Source organism: Acanthisitta chloris, unplaced genomic scaffold (assembly GCF_000695815.1).
Source record: "Acanthisitta chloris isolate BGI_N310 unplaced genomic scaffold, ASM69581v1 scaffold1569, whole genome shotgun sequence".
NCBI classification, from domain to species: Eukaryota; Metazoa; Chordata; class Aves; order Passeriformes; family Acanthisittidae; genus Acanthisitta; species Acanthisitta chloris.
The window spans coordinates 2,124-22,805 of record NW_008689575.1 but is presented as its reverse complement, the minus strand read 5'-3'; the positions used below and the strand labels follow the sequence as shown (position 1 = coordinate 22,805).

General features: G+C 37.4%; 1 protein-coding gene across 1 annotated transcript; it reads right to left on the bottom strand.

Moving 5' to 3' along the window:
- Window positions 1–583: 583 nt before the first annotated feature.
- Window positions 584–18,164, bottom strand: LOC103808651 (otogelin-like; the record flags this gene model as incomplete). The annotated part of the gene is made up of 9 exons (XM_009081451.1): window positions 584–837; window positions 1,798–1,930; window positions 8,557–8,702; window positions 9,367–9,413; window positions 10,231–10,339; window positions 11,559–11,684; window positions 16,595–16,800; window positions 17,170–17,288; window positions 18,072–18,164. Coding segments are annotated over 9 exons (1,167 nt in total), but the record flags the coding sequence as incomplete, so codon positions are not given.
- Window positions 18,165–20,682: the final 2,518 nt, after the last annotated feature.

Sequence of the window (20,682 nt, the reverse complement as noted above, 5' to 3'; positions counted from 1 at the left end):
TGCACCTTTCACTGCAAAGCTCAGGCAACAGCCAGTTCCTGTTGTTGGCCTGCAGGCACTGAACAATGGAGGCTCTGTCAGAGACAACAGATTAGACTTTGCAGCAGAAAATGGAAGCTGGAAAGAGATAGAGGCTTTCAGAGAGGCAAACAGCAATCTTAACTATAGTGCTCAGGCAGCTCTTTCACTGCACCTTTCACTGCACCTTTCACTGCAAAGCTCAGGCAACAGCCAGTTCCTGTTGTTGGCCTGCAGGCACTGAACAATGGAGGCTCTGTCAGAGACAACAGATTAGACTTTGCAGCAGAAAATGGAAGCTGGAAAGAGATAGAGGCTTTCAGAGAGGCAGAAAATCCCTTATATAAGCCAATCCATATTTTGGACAGCATCTTTCAGATAAAATAGCACTTATGAGTAATATATATTTCACTGTAGTTTTATATTAAAATATTTGAAGCAAAACCTGGCTTGATATCCTAGAGTTGAAGTTACAAATTTTCTGTGAGCAAACTAACACCTACTGTTTATCTCATAACACAAAACTTCAAAATAAATTAATTCTGGGTATCTATCCATTCAGCTTCAGTACACACTTGATCTACCACTCTAACTGTAGATATTCATATACTGCCAAATAGAAATCTTGCAGCTATTCATACAAAAAATCATCCTCTGTATTTCCATTGAAGGTTCCACAAAGGCCTGCAGTATCATCTTTCCACCGTCCATCCACTTGAAGGTAAAGCCTCAGTCCTTCTCTGTCATACAGGATCTGTAATCCAATGTGTGTCTTTACTTGAAGAAATACAGAGGAAAGTTTCCGTATTTCAAATAGCTCTGGTGAGTAAAAACAGAGATAGTTGAAAGGCAAAGGAAATCTGTTTGCATTTTGTATTTTTTCTTGTCATTTCACTGGGGTTTATTTATATCACTTTTATGTAAGTTTTCATTGATTTCTCATGAAAGGTTACACCGATTCAACCTTCAAAGAAGAAAACAAGAAACTTGTGAGAGTCACCATACTTCAAAAATGCATCCAGAGTTCACTGGGATATCTGTAAAGGTAAGCTAAAAGGAAATCAATTTAAAGATGCAAACATTGCAGACCATTTCTTGTAGACAAACTAGTCCTAACACCAGGAACATGCTCCTGGATCAAAGCCTTTTAGTGAAATTCCTGAAGAGCCAACAACTTTCAGGCAACAAATGTACTAATGATTTGCTCTCATTAAAGCTAACATGAAATCTCACAGAACACGGTGACATATTCATATATAGAATACCAAATACCTTTGAGAGGGAGAGATTTAAAAACTCAAAGCAAAAAGACTTAAAAACTCAGCAAAAAGAAAAAGCAACAATCTATTTTTTCGTCTGAAAATCTACATCTTATCTGTATGAGGCAAGAGGACTCCTTCCACTTACATTTAGTCAAGTTGCTTACAAAGAAGGGAAAAGAAGTTACTCAGTTCAAGAAATCAGAGACAAGATTTTCCCATCAGACAAGAACTAACCAACCTTACAGATTTGAGGGATGGCATTTGGACTGTCAGAACAAACAATCTTAACATGAGAGACACTAGCCAATACAACTACTGAACAACTCCTACCACCAGTGTAAAAATTACAGCAGTTAATTTGTGAAACATTTCATAAGAAATTAACAATATTGATACTAAAATATGCCATTTAACTTTAGTATGTTAGCAATATTGACAGTATCACAACATGCACACATGTCATTAAAATACTGCTTTAGTGTTGATAAGAGTTATAGGCTTATATATTATTCCTTACCATCTGCATAAGGCAGGTTAATTTTGTACTGGTCATATATCAAAACATCTCCTGAATGAGTCAGAGTCACTTGCCTCTTGGGGTCCTGCTTAAGAATAAGGCTGACTGATTGGATACATGATCCATCCTGGTTCTACAAGAGAAAAAAAGAAATTCATGAAACAAAACACTTAAACAGGATGAATGTTAAATAAGAGTGCAAGTGGGGATTGAAAACGTTAAGTTGTACCTTGCTTCTTAGCAGAGTGCACTTGTAAAACATACAGCGTTACAGCTAAGCAAGAAAACAGTACAGTGCAAGTGGGGATTGAAAACGTTAAGCTGTACCTTGCTTCTTAGCAGAGTGAACTTGTAAAACATACAGCATTACAGCTAAGTAAGAAAACAGTAATTTAAATTACTCCCAGTGTATGTCTAACAATAACACTAATCTGTTATGCAATACAGCCCAAAAGTGAGTTTTGGAAAGAGAAATTTAAAAAATTCTTACATAACTTAGTATCAAGACATCCACATTTCATGAAACCTCCTGATTAAAGACCCACTGAGGCTGAGTTAATGCTCATAAACAAGACTACATCATCTATAGAGCAGTGCACCAAAATCCATATTTGTATTTGAAGTGTTTGGACATACCCAGTTTCTTTTAAAGCATATTTAAGATATAAATGCTTTTGAAGGCAAGCAACAATGAAAGACAGAAGCATCTTGTGAATCATTATTTAAAACAGCATTTAAGCTCAGTAGTTCTGAGAGGAGTTGTGGAGTATGTTCATAAGCTCCCTGGATGAATATTGATGAAAGAAAGGTGGCATCATGACAGCACACAATATCACAGCATCCAATTAGCCTGACTTGTTTATTACAGCCACCATTGCTTATTCTTATTTGTATTTCACTTCTCTAAAGTCCAAATCTCATAGACAAAACTTGTAAAGGAATACTGCATTGCTGTCTGGATGACACATACTCCAAAAAGGATCCTAGGTCAACCTACCTACCTTTCTATGCTCACCCTCCTCAGTGGAACTTAATTGTCAATGGCACCAAAAGGAGTTAATTAACTGAAATTCTAAAAAACTAAGCATTGAGACTCATGTGCTCAGGTTCCACAACACAAAGAAGCTACATGCCACACAGAAGGAAATTTCAGAGCAGCTGAAAGATTAAGAGCTGAATTCAAGTTAACTGCTTTCGTCAAAGCAAAAGTCACCTATTGTATACCTGTTCTACATTTGTTAGGCTGAGGGTTTTTTATCCATTCAATCAAGTAGTGAAACTGATTGGTACCTCAGTGAAGTCACAAATTATTTAACTGTATGTTTTGTTACTGTAGTTATCTTTGACTAGCCACCATATCACACAGGAGGAAAGCAACATGTCTGAGGGCTAATGAATATTACAACATGCTTGCAAAGTGTCACCGTAACAAATACACCTTCACAAAATAGCATGGAAACAAGTCAGATAGGTGATTTACACTAGTCAGTTCCAATCAGTCTCCAGGACAGGCCTTCCACCTACCAGAATAACTACAAGTACTTTGGCTTTCAATGCCAACATGGAAAGAATGCTTGTTAAAGCATATTTATTAATCACAGCAAATGAACAGATTTTTCTGAACAGAATGTATTTGATCACTACTTGATCTGTTAAAAAGAAAGATGTTATATTACAGAGAAGCAGGCACAGAGGTAGATCAAGAGATGACTTGAACTTTACCATGTCAGCATTCTGTAATTGACCTTGCTACATGCTGAAAGACATCATAATCCCCACCCACATTCTACTTTCTCCTTGCTCTAGGAAGAAATTGGGTTTCTGCCACTCCTGCTATACTCAGATCTCCTTACTATAGCTTCTGAGGCATCAGCTTATTTACACTGGCTTGGTGTGGCTGGATAAAGTTAGGAGACTGTCCATTCCCTGCCATCTACAGACTAAAGGGGGAAGCACCCAACTGCTGATTCTTCTGTTCAGCTTCCTTCGCTGAAAGAGCTGGTAAACATTTAAAAGGTATTCAAGAACAATGACAAAAATTGGGTCCAGTCACTTTTGTCATACTATTTATTCATTTTACTCTAATCGCAATTATGACCCTTCAATGTCTCAATGTCATAGCAAAAACGTCTCTGTATTATCAATGCCATTTTCAGCACAAATACAAAACAGTCTTATATCCCAGAACATATACAGACATGTCTGAAATCAATTGGTCAAAGAGCAGTCTAGGCCTCACTGCAGAAAATTTAGCACTGATTGGATTGAGCATTGAGCTGCAGTCCAGAAACACCCAGCATAGACACAGAGGTGTGAGAGGCTACACTGTTTGGCCCCACTGCCTTCAGTGAAGAGAAAACTAATGATAAAATAGTAAAATTTTATGCATCTTCAGTGCTGAAAGAGACACTGAACAAGATCTAAAGATGACCTTTGGTCATCTGCACAAACAGCAAAATTATACTGTGACTAGCACCATTCACAGTGCAAAGACATTAGTATCATCAGTTCAAAGATTTACACTTTTATTCAACTCTTTCACTGGGACTTGTCTCATGCAGGACAAATGCTGCCTTACTTGTTGAAAACAATGACTAGAGCAGCAAGGATCTCTGAACACTACCATGTGGCTTTGACAGATGCTGAACTAGCACAGAGCAAATCATGTCAGTTCTTCAAGTGCCATGGACACCTAAGTACACGTAGTGGTGTGTAAAGATTAAAAACTACATGCTGAATTTCCCTGTCTCTAAATAATAGTACAACAGTGATCTTTCATCAACAGCTGAAATGATAAAATGAAACTTGAAAATAGCAAATTATAAAAATAACTAGAGAGATTTCACCAGCTCAACCAGCTCTCCTGGACTGACAAAGACAAACATCTGCCTTGTGAAAGCATGGCCTTGTAGCTTATCTTTTTGTCTTGTCTCTTCATTAAGAAATTAGGTTGCTGTGCATTTCATTCAGCAACAATGGCTAAAAATTGGCAATATTGTTGGTGTTTTAAGAAGCTGAAAATAAAAGAATGGCAGGTGGCATGCATAAAAGACCAAAGCCAAGAAAACAACCCTCCATAGTATATACATTGCTACATAATATTGACAAAAGCTTTATTATTCTTTCATGCTGAAACTGAAGGAGACATTCTGCCTGACAATTGTTCTCTGTTTCAATGAACTGTTTCTTTCATAGCACTGCCCCTGCCAGATTTCAGCAGGTGTTTTCACAGAAATGGCCATTTCTCTCACTAGACACTTTAAAAAATTCTATATTCAGAATGCCTTCTCATCACACAAACTACAAAGCCAGTGAGGTTGTCACCTGAAACTCAGATAAGGTTAAGCTGTGCTGATCACTTGACTGATCCTCCTTCCAAGAAATGCTTAAACAAAATTTCACATCGTTTTGAAATAACTTGTTGCCTGTTGACTGTTTATGTCACCAGCTCTAAGGCTCCAGATGACTGGATTCTTTGTGATTCAGAGAGCTAAAATCTCCCCAGGTATTTACTTTCCACATTTTTTAATCTGCTTGAATGAGATGGGAGTGATAAGGGTTTGGGTTTTTTTTAAAGAAGCATATAAAACCTCAAACCATCAAGAAATATGAGATTCCACATTACAAATCTTTCAGCTTCCATTTCAATTCATTAATTTTTATAAATGGGAAAAAAGATAATGGACGGTGCCTAGGGAACTGAAAAGCAGCTCTTCTGCCAAGTGGTACCAGCTAGTTGATAATTAGAGAATTGAATAGCCACACTGAAGCCACATTTTCTTGCGTTATACTACACAAACTGTTCTCACTACCCTCTTATCTCTTGTACACTGATAATTAAGTTAGCAGCACATAGCCCTGGCACATACCACATAATCCTCTGATCACCCACCTGGCTGTTAACATCCAGAATGCTTCACTCCAATCTCTGTAAAAGTCTATACCTATTACAGGCTGATCAGGCTACTTTTGCTAAAGGCTTTGTGAAGTATGAAGCCCAGTATGCAGTAAAAGTGAAAAAAATCTGTTTTTTCACCTACAAAGCACTTGGACACAGACACACATTAAGTAAAGTCTGGAAGTCAGGGTAAAGAAAAACACAAGAGTTACTGCAAGCCACTTTGCAGTCTCACCTGTACTGCAGAAAACCAACGAACTTGATTACCACTTTCCCCAACAAAAAGTAACCAGAACTACTAAAAAAAATTATTATACTGTCTGTTTTGCACAGGAGATGTGTTCTGTAACACAAAGGAATGAGACACATACCTATCCTGTACATTACCACAGCAGATACTTGCTTCAGACCTCTATTGTCCATTGATGGCTTTTCAACAGGTCAGGCTGAAGGGTACCTTGCTGTGGGCTTCTCCAAGAAGTCTATTATGCCTCAACTGTCATTCCATAAGAAAACTGCCTAGAGCAATTCTCTGGGGTGTCCTTTGCTTTTCTTCATCAATATAGTACAGCTTCATTATGCAACCACCTTTCTCAAGCTTCTCAGACTTCACAAATTTCTGAGAATATGATGCTGACTGACAGATTTATGTCTATGTTGAATCCCTATGTTTATGTTTTGTTTCACAGCTATTTTTTTCCCTTTTAGATGATACATAGTCAACTCCTCAACAACTCAAGGTTAGTACCAACTGAAGCCAGATAAACCTATTAAAATCAAAACAAGCCAAGTCAAACACATACTTCAGTTGGGGAATTTTAATGATCAAGTGTGTTGTACCTCAAAACAGTCTCAATCTTTCTATAAACAGGAAATACTGACAGGATCACTAGATTCTTCCCAACCTAAAGAATGAGGCACACATGTTAAAGCCTAGAAGGTTATTTTAATGTGCATGTCCTTTCCAAGGTATCATTTCACAGCCCCTACTGTAACTCTTCTACCTCAAAGAGCTAGAGGCTTTTAGAATCATAAAGGAGTTGTATTCACAACCCAGGAATCCACTTTTTCAGTGGTAAGTTCCAAGCCCTGTCACATACCTCACCTGGTGTCCTGACATCCTTCTCTTAGGAACCATAGAAGAGACATTTACTTGTGGATCATCTAGTTGTAAAATATCTAGATTTGGTCTCTAAAATATCTGATCTCTATCTAGTTAAGCTATTTTTCTTACCTTTCAACTTTTGTCACTGAGATGAGGAGACTCTCTGCACTCAGTCTCCCATCTCTTACATGGATTGCAAATAAACAATTTCTATTATAATAAACTTATCCATGCCACTTTAATATATCTCCCTTCCGCTTAAGGATCTTTTCTGTCCTACAGAGAAGAAGGTTTTAGTGCAGACATAAAAAACCACTACTGAAATATATCTTTAGAAAGTGCAGCATGACATCTTATATGACCATTTTTCTTCCCAAGGAAATCTCAAGCTCATGAACAGCACAAGCTGCAGAGAAGAGGGAATGCATCATGTAAAAAGACTCATAGAATCACACATTTATTTAGGACACAACAGAAAACTAATTTTATGAAGTGTAAGTAGTTACCTCCTCAGAAATACAAAGCAATGGCACTAAATCTGATTTCATGCAAATTATGTAACAACATGGGCCTAACATACCTTACATGGTCTAGAAATACAGCAAGGAGAGTCATACTTAATACTCTGTACACTTCAAATTTCTGTACAGTTTTTCCTAGGTAAAAGTCATTACAAAAGACCACTGGAGATTGAACATGAATCTGGCCAAAATACAAAGTCTTGCTCCTACAGCGACTCAGCAGCTTAGTAAGTAGGCATCCAAAGTACCATCACAACCCTAATACAAATTCTAAGGGCTCAATTCTGACCTTTCATGCATATGTAGAACTCAAAGTCAGTGAGAAAAGCCAAATTTCAGCAAACAGCTCAACTCAGTCAGTCAACTACACTTCTCATACCACCTGTGTATGTTTAAGATCTCTTCTAACTCAACTTCCGCAATATTGTAAGCTCTACCAAGACTATACTAAGAATGAAACACTGTAGTCAAAAATCTTAACAGAGTTCCATACCTCACACATAGATTACAATATATACTCAGAAATCCACATGCACAACAAAGGAAAGAGAATGAGTCTTGGATGTAAGGCAGGCTAAACATTTGGCAACTTCTGTGTACAGTACTAGAAACTCACAAACAAAGTAGGAGCTACTCCTAGTAGCACCTTTAGTAGCACTATTAGTATCATCTGTGTATGTGCATATGCATGTTTGGTTGAAAACAACTTTAACCAATTTAACATCAGTAACACAGATGTGTTTATATAACCAAATCTGAGAGCGCTGCCCAAAAAAACCAATAGAAGAGTTTTCATATCAAGGTAAGTAAAAGTAAATTTCAAGCTGCAAGTACAAAGATGAAAGAGAAATATATATTCAAGGCACAAAAAAAAGTCATTCTTCCTTCAAGCAGTAATAAGCAGTAGACTTACTTTGTGCTGGCTGCAAACTCAAAGATGTACTCAGAAAGCTCAAGAAAAGAAGTCATCACCCAGTGTGTGCTGCATGAGCCCCCATACACTATTCAACAGCCTCGGTGAATATGCAATCAGACTACTAGCATAATCCTTCTATTTATCACAAGCAAACATGAGAATTTATGTACAGACTTCCTTTACACTGCTGCTGTTCACCCATTTCATCACTATGGAAAGTTGGTGTTACTGATTATTATATTCAGTTGCAGTTAACTTGTTTTCCCCCCCATACTTTTCCTCCCCAAATAATAGACTTCCAGAAAGATGTAAGCCTTACCTGTCCACAAGGAGCATTTTGCAAGGATACGGTAAATGCTCCAGACGTTCGGCTCTTTGCCAGAATATATTGACAGGTAGCTTGGAAAGTGTATTTGCGCCCATCAAACGTCATGAAATGAGTGTCTCCTGAAACTGAGCATTCAGCTGACAAATACAATAAATAATGCATTTAAGTATGTAGAAAAGACAGTGTACTCTCAACAGTTGTTACTGCTGTAGAGTTCATACGCTCTGATAGATGCTATCATTTATAAAATTGTATTCCTGTTACAACCAGGCACTAGAAACATCGTTAGGATCTGAACCTTATCCTTGCATTTGTTGTGGAGTTCCTGCCTGATGCCAGGCCAGGATACCTAAACAGCTCTTCCCCCGGAATGAGGCAATATGTGCTATCTTTACATTATGGGTATTGGATTTGTGGCTCTTAAAAACAGATTTTCAGAAACATTAAGCACTGCCACAGTTAACTGATAAGCCAGAAGTACTGAGTGAAAACAAGTAAACTTGCCACAATTCTATCAAGTGAAGATTGCAGAGGAAAATTTGATTGAATGATATGAATGGCCTGGTAGTGTCATCTACCAGAGACATTGTGGTGATGTATAGGGACACGCATTACTGCACTAAGCTGAAAGGCAGATGCCTGCTATTTAGACCACTTTCATATTTAATCTACTTTATGTGTCATTTATATGCAGAAAGAAATAAAATTAAAATTGTGCAGTGAAAAATCAGATTAGGATCTAACAGTAATATTTTACCTGTTCAGTTATCAAACAGTTAAATATTCAAGACTTGGACATACCCGGACACGTAAGATTTGTACAGATCCACTTTCCTCCAATGCAAGTGCTGAAATCAAAACAAAAAGGTTTCATACTTTTATTTTATGGATTATATATGGCTGTCCCTCAGTTGATCTTGAATTCCTTCTCTATGAAGCGAGCATCAACTGTCTTGAGTCTTACAAAAGGGTACAATAGAGTTATCACAGTCAATGGAAGCTGGGCAAGAACTTGTCAGAAGGACATGATCAGGTGAACTTTCACCCCATGCACTTAATAATATTTTTATTTCCTTTTTTTTAGTACCTAAATAACCATTACAAAAGTTGAAGATTAATAAAACTGAAAAGAATAAACACAAGCAATTTGAATCTTATAAAAGTAGAACTGTTGTGAGAAAAAAAAAAGCAGCACATCCGCAAGCTCATCCGTTTTCTTCAATTCAGGTGATTCAATAAAAGACATTTTCTCTTCCTACAAATTTTTCTGTCCAATGTATAAAATTCACTTAGGTATTCTCAAAACAGCTTAGTGTCACATTTATATTTTAGGCTCTTGATATCCAAGTGAGACAATACAACCAAGACACAAAATAAAGTAGTTCTCCTGGTAAGATTTTGAATTCTAGATTCCTTTTTCTTTGAGGCAGAGTTTGAGGTGCAAGAGTACTAAATGTTACAGTATTCTCTGCAATATCTGTCATCTGCTCTTCTCCCCTATTAATAGTTTTATAGCTTATCTTTTTCTTAACTGCAAAGATATATGGCACAGTTTTTGTCTGTAGACCACTTTATTCTGTTTCTAACTGAAATAGGCCAAGAAGAAGTTGTCTCTCGTGATCATGAAAAGATTAAGTTCACAGTATAAAAAGAAAAATTACACACCAGTTATTACATTCCTCATAAACCACTGAACCCCTTTCAAAGGAACTTCCATGGTAGTCACAGGGACAGTCCATAGGCTTGACACACAATTCATTTTCATAAATTAAGCCTAGAAGAAATAAAATAACAAGAAAAAGTGAGATATCCATACACATGGCTGACAACACTAGCAAGTATACTCTGGAACAACATAAATGGTCATGTATGTATGATAACAAAACTCTAGACTACTTGGTAGTCATTTTCACAAAACAATTGCACACTTGAATTAAAGAAATCATATCACATGGACCAAGTCACTTAATTTCTTGAGGTACACTAAACATAGTATGAATAACAAATATCTAATACTATGGGAGCAAGTGAGAAGAATTCACAAACACACAAAAACCCCAAAACCAAATGCACTAACACCAAGCCATGCTGTTTTGAGTACCTTTACTTGTTTTTCAACACATTTACAAATCTTTGCCTCTGTGTTTTAAGTTTCTCTTTGGTCCATATTTAATTTAAATAGTTTTCTGCTTTAGTACATTTTTTGTGGGGTTTTGTTGTGTTTGTTTGGGTTTTTCTAAATGTTTTATTATTAGAGAGCCAGAAGCTAAAAGGGTTTACTAATCCATAAAAAGTAAAATATGTGACAAATACGTCATACAAAGATACTTATAAATCATTGGGGTACGTATAAGAGGCAGGACTGAAAGATCCATGACATAACTACCTCTGTCCTCTTTTAGTGGGAATTATGCACCCAAATGAAGGCAGCAACAAGGGAAAACTGGAAATCGATGTGTATTTTCTTAAAAAGGGTGAAGTTTTGCTGTAGACTACATTGGTAGATACCTCACTTGTCAGAACCATACAACGGTGTAAGAATCGCAGTACAAAACCTGTTTCTGGCCATGTTAATTTTACTTATGTCCTGTTTTTGAGCTCTTCTACGCATCGTATCGTTGCAGACAGTATTCAGGAGAAAGAAAACACAAAAAAATGAAACAACCCACCAAAGGAATCACCCCCTCAAAAAGCAAGCAGCAGCCACCGGAAGTAGGAGGATATGTGCCCTGTAATTATAGAGCTAACCTCATTTTTCACTCAAATTGTGGAGCTCTACAGATATAACATGGATCTGTACTGAAACCTGTTCCTACTAGTTAGAGAGAGGAAAAGGCTCTAGTCAGTCATCCACACTCGGTTGGCTCTCCATTGATAAAGATCTCCTGTGAATGCTTAAATCTAGTCAGGTCATGTAGGGATGTAACCTTGGGCAAAAACAATCTGAAAGTTATATGGAATTGAATAATATGCACTTAAGAAGCAAAACTTACCATCTGGACAGTAGCATCCATCAATGCAGGAAAGCTCACTGTCAATGCACTGTGATTGTTGATGACATGAAACAGGGCAACAGTTGATGCATTCATTGAAGGTCAAGGGTTCAGGACAGGTAATGACTTAAAAATAGAAACAAGTAGAGAAATAAAAAGGAATTGTGGTAATGCCTCTGGGCTTAAATAGATTGCACATGTTTCTTTAAGGCATTTACTTTTTGGCAAGTCGATTGAGTATTTGTTGTCTAGAAGAATGTTTAGAACGATGGCTTTTCTAACCCACAGAGATAATTGATATGTATTTTTATATATTCATATTAAAGGTGCATTAAGAAGGAATAATCTTCAACTACATTAAGGGAGACTCAAACTTTCTCACAGCAGAGCTATTTAGATACTCAGGCCATCATCAGAAGTCATCAGATCATCCATTAACAAACATTTTTGGAACCACAGGAGAAATTTTCTGTCATGAATGCCAAAGCAGTTTTGGTTCTGTGGTCCAGACAGGTGAACAAATCAGATGACCTCTTCAAACTTATTTTTAGTAATTTTTAAGAAGATTTATGCAAGTGTAATTTGAATTAATTCTTAACGCTCATGACACACATTTTATACATTAGAAAGCCATGAAGACTTTGACAATAGTTGAAAGAGTAGCTCTATGAAAATTAAAATGGTCAATTATCTTAAAGATTGTCTGATTTAGTAAGAAGGCTCTTAAAACACATTCTAATAAGCTTAGTGCTTTTAATACATTCAGTACAAATTACACATATGAAAAAGGCTTTACATCACATTTATGTAGCTTTGAAGTGAGTCCACAGTTATGCTTTCACTGAGAACTATACAAGTTCAAAATAGGAGGAAGGACAAAGTAGTAAAAGTGTGAAGAGCAGCCTTTTCAAAATAGAACTCCTAAGCAGCATTTCCAAGCACAGAAGTATTGCCATACCACATTGCTTGAAGTGCACACGCCATCCATGAAGTGGCTTTCCTGCTTGGGCACATGCTCTGGCATATTCAGTCAGTGCTCGACACCAAGTTGCATTATCAACTGCTGACCTTACACAAATAAAAATGGACATATTTTTTACCCCTTCAAACATACAATCATAACCTCATGAATGCACCTGCATTGTTTACAACCACATTTTTTGAATGTACTTTAATATTGGTCTAAAGTACTGTGCTGCTGGGCTAGGTTAAAGGTCTTACATGGATAAAACATTCTGCCACACTTGAAAACCGGTCATTAATATAAATATCAATATAACTGAGACCTGACATTCAGTTCCTGAATAAATGCATGAAAGCCAAAGATACAGCAGTATAAACAGACTTGAATAAGTCTAGATTTTTACAAAAGGAATATCATCCTGCAGAATACTCACAACAAAGTGTAAGAATTCCATCACTGAGTCATCACGGCACAGGGAATGGAAATATTCTTCTGCCCTGCCTGTTAATTTAACTAGTCAAGACTGCTTGGACAAGAAGCATAGCAGGCTGTAAACTGCTAGTATAAGTTCAAATAGTAATCAAATTCCTCTTTTTAGAGATTGAGAGAAGAGAAGAAGAGAAAGTTGCTTGGTGGTCTCATAGCAACCTTCCAGTACCTGAAGGGAGCCTACAAGGAAGCTGGAGAGGGAGTCTTTGCTAGGAACTGCAGTGATAGGACAAGAAGTAATGGGTATAAATTGAAGGAGAGAAATTTAGATTAGATATTAGTAAGAAGTTTTTTAATGTGAGGGTGGTGAGACACTGGCACAGGTTGCCCAAAGAGGCTGTGTCTGCCCCAACCCTGGCAGTGTTCAAAGCCAGGCTGGATGAAGCCTTGAGCAAACTGGTCTAGTGGGAGGTGTCCCTGCCCAGGGCAGTGGCTGGGACTAGATGATCTCTAAGGTCCATTCCAACTCCTTAACATCCTTAACATACTATGAATATTACCATATGATTTGCAAATGCCAAAATGACTGACTCAATATTCCATTTCATTACAGTAGCACTATACCAATACTAAGGACACTGCATATTCAGAATCAAACCAGATGTCATATTCAAGGAAGATACACTAAAAAACTAGAAAAACATCTGGGCCTGACTTTGGTCATCCTTATACCAAAGAAAACAAGAACAACTCCACAGTATTCCACAGCAGTAAAACTAGAACAAGCAAGAAAAGTAAGATAATAAAACAATATTAGATAAAAAATAATGTGCAGGGGGAAAAGAAAGACATGAATTAGTTCCGTTAGCATTTAAAATACATTCTCATGATGAAGGACAATGTCTTTTATAATAGCTTTGGAATTACCCAAAAACATTCACTTACATGCAAAGATCGTTCGTGCAGCTTGCCATAAAAGAAAGAGGACTCACATAATCATGACATTGTTTAAACGGGGGATGTAACAGGATATTACACAGAGCGTATGCCCTCTGAAATGAGAGAGACAACTGTTGTGAAGAGAAGGTTTTCAAAGATAGATATAAGCAGAACAGAATACTATGACAAATCAGAACAGACATATCTGTGATTAGGAATCAATTTCCTCTCACCAGCTAGAAGCAGTGTCTAGCAACATATTGCTCTCCATGCCAGAGTATCCTTACACTGAGTCTTTTATACAAGGTCATACCCATGGTAGTAAAATATATCCCTTCCTCAAGAAAGGCACAGACCATTTTGCAGCTTAGACAAGATGACTTGCAAAGAGTCTTCATTTTATTTAAATTCCATAGGAAAAAGCAATAGAAATACGTCAGGCCTAGCATCAGATTTAGTTTCAAAGCACTTAATTTAAGCGTTACATCTAAAAATATTACTTAAAAGTAAAAACTGCTTCAATGTTATGGACAAAAGTAATAATAACTTATCTTTTTAAACACTGGCAAATTAACAGAGCCCTCATTCTGTTTTTGCCCCCCTGCTTCTCTCTATCCTTCCTCATGAAAGGAATGGGAATTGGTTCTGGAACGCACCCCTACTTTGTACCTTTGCACTCATTTAGCTCCATACTCAACTCCACTGGCTGCTATGCAGACAATACAATATTTGAAAAGATCAAAAATTAAATACAGAAGGGGGGAGGGAAGGAAGGGAGAGAGGAATGAGGGGACAAGGGAAGATCTGCTGCAGCAACCATTTTAATTAATCTGTCCAAAGAGCTGTGAATATTTCCAGCCTCCTTCAAAGTATGAAGTCAAATTCTTGCTCTCATTAGAATCACCAACTATTATAATATTCCTTTTGTGTTGATTCAAACCTGTAGAGATTCATGGCTTTGTGTCAGGCAGGGGGGGTCATTGAGAAGAGATTTATCCCAATTGGGTGTTCCTTGTGGAGGATTTTCTTGCCAACTCTCTACGAATTCTGTTACATCGTCTGTCAGTTTTCCTAAACAAGACACACACAGAGTCACACAGGGACTTGGAAGAACAATTGCATTTCTATAGGATTTCCCAGGGAAACAATAATCAAAACACATTAAGGTGAGAGCACCAAACCCTTCCTACAACTAAATGAATCTGCTGTTAGACTGAAAATGACCTGGTACTTCCAAGAAGCAAAAAATACTTTTAAAAGGAACTACAAAAGAGGGCTTTAGAATGGCAGAAAGCAGCTTACTCAGGCAATTTGGCAAGGCAGGGCTTCAAGGGAGGAGGACTGTGCCTGCTGCAGTCCATCAATTGAAGAAAGGAAAGAAAAGCCTTAATAAACTATACATACATAGACAGGTCTACGCTCTTACTTTATATAAAACTCCCAATAGAGAGCAAAAAAAAACCAAGAAAGATGAAGTATTCCTGGGTCACTGCAAGGGTATGAAATGATTGTCTGCATTGGCCAAGTAAGGGTGTGGCTCTTTTGTGTAAATATAAATGTCCATGCTAGTGTTAAATTAGCTAATCCATTGTTATTAGGATTATCCATCATGGACAAGTGGCAACATTGTTTTCTGCTTGGGTTACCCATGAATGCATATCTTGCCATATCTTCATTACTATTGCTCCCCAAGCTAACTGGATAAAGCCAGTATGCAGTGTAGTGACTTCTGCTACAATCACAGTTTTTGATACTAAGACACACCGAGAAAGGTGAGAGAATAGAGAAAATTCTCTAAGGCAATGAGCTATTGATCTTGATATTAATATAAGCAATTAGATCTAGTGAGCAAAGTATTCAGTAGGGGTAATAACTGTTAGCAGTGCAGGGCTGGTGTTCTCTGAAACTGAGTAGCATGGACAAACAGCAAAGGAAACCTACCACACCTACTCTGAGCATTGAAGTAGTACTCTACAGAAATATCCTAATGTTAAAGGGGAGGGGCAGGCAGTTAAGCAGCCCAAAGCAATGATTTCCACAAATTTTTATCACCTAACTTGAGATACATTTCAAGGGGTCTGATTTTTTCCCCTGGTTTTTCTTGGGGCTTTTTTGTTGGTTTAGTTTTGCAGTTTTTGGTGGAGTTCTTTGTTTGTTTGGTTTGGGCTTTAGGTGATTATTTTGGAAAATTTTATAGAGGTTTTCACTCAGCATTAACTGAAAGCCAAGAAGTGTCTGAAGTTGGTGTTAAAGGATCACTGGGCATTTCTGAAAGTGTCAGTTAAATGAAATGCCAGATCAAACAGGATTTGGCAGTTTCCATTGATTTGATTTACTAATTATTGATTTATTTCCAATAGCAATATCTCAAACTTCCACAGGCTAGAAAATTCCTAAGAAGGCAGTGAACATTTAAAATAGATTTTATCTTTCAGGTCCCAGGAAACTGAAGTATAAATACCATCGTAGGTAATTGAGTAAAACAGCCTGTTAAAGATGTTCCTCCCCAGAGCCCCATCTGTATTGAAACTGGTCCTCTTCCCTCACACTATCATCTACCAGAAGTATTTCCACATCATATTTTCCATTTCAAAAGTTGCCCATCTTCAATTAGCATTGCAATTAAAAACTAAACAAAGCAACATTTATTTCACTTGAAAAAAACAAACCATATTACACAATGGAAAGTACTTTAAATACTCACCATAACTAGTTTCAAGATCATCCTGCAGAACAGCATTATTATTTCCACATAGTCCACGTGTTTTGCCCAGGTACTCTGGTGCCATTTTGATATACACTGCAGATGTACCATCCCAAGCCAGAGTAAAGGCATACTGGTGCCTGATTAGGAAGTACCCAGCTAGTTTCTGGATATGTACGTTTCCAATAACATAAGGTAATTGTACTCTGAAATTACAAAGAATAAAAAATAACTTTACATTAGAAAACATAACTATTAAATTACTTGTTAACCTAATGAGTTCCTCATACAAATCCCTGATGTAAATATTCAGTAACTCCACCAAAAAAGATGAAGTTGCAAACAGCAAAAATCAAAGGATGAATGTCAATGGTTTTATTTCTTAATACTACATAGCACTAAGTGAGGTATCAACTTCCTCAGACACTGCTCTGTAGATGGGGAGTATTTATTACAGATGAGTTCTGGCTACTTTTTTAAGCTATCAACAAATACATTCACATCTCTCTTATGGAAATGGCACCATGACATTAATTCCAGTATAGCAACATCATCAGAAACATGACTGCAATTACCCAAATCCTTTATAGGTGACTTCACTGCTTATCTTTATCTGTTCATCTCCAGAAAAGAATAAACTAATGGACCGTTTGCAGGAATAAGGAGAAGAATGGCATTCAGGATCATTATTCACCTGTCAAATAAAATGACCAGTGTTAAAGTCAAGGTTTTAAACAGATTCTTTGTAATCCACATGTTACTCAACTAATACCCTCAATCCTGCACTCAGCATGTGAACAAGTAGTTTTGTCCCACTCTTGCATAAAAAAACCCAAGTGGTGTTTTCACAGCAGTTGGTGGTCTTAAAGTGTTTTCTGAGTTTTGTGTGAACAAAGCAGGCTTTGAAAGTACACACATCAGTTTTCTTCCAGCTGTTTATATTTTGTGCTATAGTAACTGGTAGCCCACATACTGGAATTACTTCTAGGTTACATTCTACAACCCTATATTATCATCTCAAGTTATTTTTAATCACTTAAAATTAGTACATTATGTTCATGTTCAACAACAAGGATTGTAGAAGCAGAGTTCCCTACCTGTATGGAAAAGCTCTGTTCATCTAATTCAGTATGTCTCACAAGGGCATATGTAGATTTCCCAGGAAAATAATAATAGAGTCCATCAAAAGTTTCAAAATTATATTGCCCCCATGTTCTGCATATATGGTCTCTTTCAGCACCTGTGTTATACACTAACAGAAGGAGAGTCATTTGAGACATAGCACTGTTTTTTTTTGATTCAAACTGTAGTTGAGATGCAGCAGAGTACGTGGCATGCTGTGAAATATCACATAAAAGAAAGGGAGGGAAAAACACCAGAGTATGAAGGAATCTTTAGGCAGGGTGTAGTTGTCCTTGCAGCTGAGGGAACCCAAGAACAATCCCAGAAACCCAGTTAGTTTTCTCTCTTTACATACCTGTCTGGCATCTCGGTCCCGTCGCATTAAATCTACTGCAGTTGCACAGACCTCTGTAAACACACTCACCTCCATTAAAACATGTAAGTGAATCTGAGTGGGAAAAAAAAAGGCAGGTTAAAATTAAATTATGACAATTTCTCTTCTTAAGACCCAGTTGTTTCACCATATGAAGGTAACTCCATGAATGACAGGAGATGCTGACTTAACATTTAAGTGTCCAGGACAATCCAAACAAGAAACATACTGTGAAAGCTTCACCTCAAGACATACAGAGTCACATTAAGTAAATCTATTGCACAGTTAGTTAAATCCAATCAAAATGGCTCTGACATCTGTTAGTTAGTCTGATGTGTTTTTAGTCCCCTAAGCAGTGAATACGAATGTGAACAAGTACTAGACAACAAAATAAGCACAGTGCTTAGGTGGATTTTTTCTAGTTTTTATTTTCCCTGGGAAGATCCCCATCAAAATATGACATAACAAGTTTTCACAGGGTAAGGAAAGATGTGCACAAGCAGAAACAAAAGCTCTTGCTACCAAATTTAGATTTTGTGATTAAATGCTTTTCTAAAAATTGTGACCCATTCACTTATTTTGCTAGCATTTGTTCTTGTAAAGTTTCAGTCTGTCTAGGAAAGGACTTCAATATATAGACTTTTAAAATATCCAAATTATTAACATCAATTCCTTTGTTTTCAACATGCACCCCTCTCACACACACCCCAAAAAAGCAAGTAAACAGAGACCATGCTGAAAAGAACCAGGCAGGCAGACAAAGCAAAAGGCAATGCTCCTTTCCCTGCCTGGCCAGTGTGAGTTCAACAAAAAACTAGTGCAGGCAACATGTAGAAAAGACCCTACCTACTCTGACTGAGCCATCTCATTTACATACTCACAGTGACCAATCTTGTCAATAATGCAAAAGCCTTGTTCCTCTTGTCAAGAGAGGCAGACATTGATCTCTTTCATCTGGAGTATTGTGAGACCTGTGTAACCAGAGCTCAGGACTCTGTTCTTTGCTCCTCTAAGATTATGCCCTATTGCCTGTGCAGCTACAATAATGCACAATAAGACTGCAAGTCATGTTCCTCTTAGCTGTAGAGGAAGCCAGTCCCCTTTTGATGTTTCAGGTTGAATGATTCCCCTGTAAGCATAGCTCAGGTAACCTGCTTCAAGCCATGTTTATTCAGGTTGTGAACATAGTCAGCTGACCTGGGAACCCTTGCTGTCACAGGGAAGGATCTCCCTGGCTCTCTTTCAGAAAAAGAGTTAGTCAAATCTGAACTGGAAGTGAAATGACTCAATGATGAGTGTTTTCTTCTTTATGAAGTTCTCTTCTGTCTGCCTGTAAGATTCTAAGAAAATATGATCATCATAACTTGTGTATTTGTTCACATCCCTATTTACATTACTGCAAAATATCTTTCCTTACACTGCACAGAAGAGCTCTGTGTGCAAACATCAGTTATCCTTAAGCAGGTAATGAGGAAAGCAGTGTTTTTTCAAATCACATTTATTGCTCATACTACTCTAAGAAAAGTAGCATCCTTTAACCATCCAGTTCTGCCTAATTAACACAGAAGCTTCCTATGCTATCTGGAATAAACACACTACAACAGGAGGGTCATTCTGATCTTAGTCATTAAAGGAATTAAAGCTCTTTAAATAAGCTAACCCATAAGACCATGCCACAAGTTTATGTCTCCCCCTAGAGTTATAAAAAGCATTTTAATACCTGAACAAAGGGGAAAAAACATCAAGAAAGTTCAAATTAGGAAAAGTTACAGAAAGCTATTGTGTCCTTCATTTACCTGAAAGTGACATCTGTTAAGAAGTCCTTAGCTGCTCTTTTCCCTTTGATGTTATGCCAGTTAAGTGCACTGAGTTGGAATACAAAACTCAAAACTGGTGAGCCTACTCCAGCAGAAAGTGGTAGGCCTAAGTAACATTATTTGACTCACTTAAGTAATAATGGCATTTCTAATCTGTGTTGCCACTACAACCTGCAGATCACCATGATAATATGACCACTGCTGTCATGAAGCAACTTGTCTCAATTTCTTAATTGATTAGAGTGAAGACTTGGGATCACAGGTCTGAAACAACAGGTCTGAATTATTCTCTGATGGTGTCACAGTTTAAATACTCTAACCACATGGTAATTACTGAACAGGTGGTAACCCCACTCAATATGCAGATGGGGTTATTTTAGTCCCTCGGGCACATCAACCTCCTTTTTAGTTCATTCCTCTTTTAAATTCTTCAGTGTCAGGTAGTGAGACCCTCCATAAGCAGTAGCAGACACTCAAGCCCATTATTTATCACAGTCTTTGAAAAAGTGTGACTGTAATCTAGGCTGTTTGCACTTCACTGTGAGAGTTTCTGAAGATCCAAGCTTTACACAGGTGACTACTGCCCATGTACTCTGAAGAGACACGCTTCAGTAGTGCCATGATCACTGTTCAAAGGCATCCTACATCTTCATCAAATTCTGAAATATTATTAGAGATGCAATATATTTTGTGGGTTTGTATCTATGATACTGTGCATGCTTAGCTTATCTTGCTTTCTTAACTACTCATTAGAAGGAGTAATGTAAGAGCTCTTG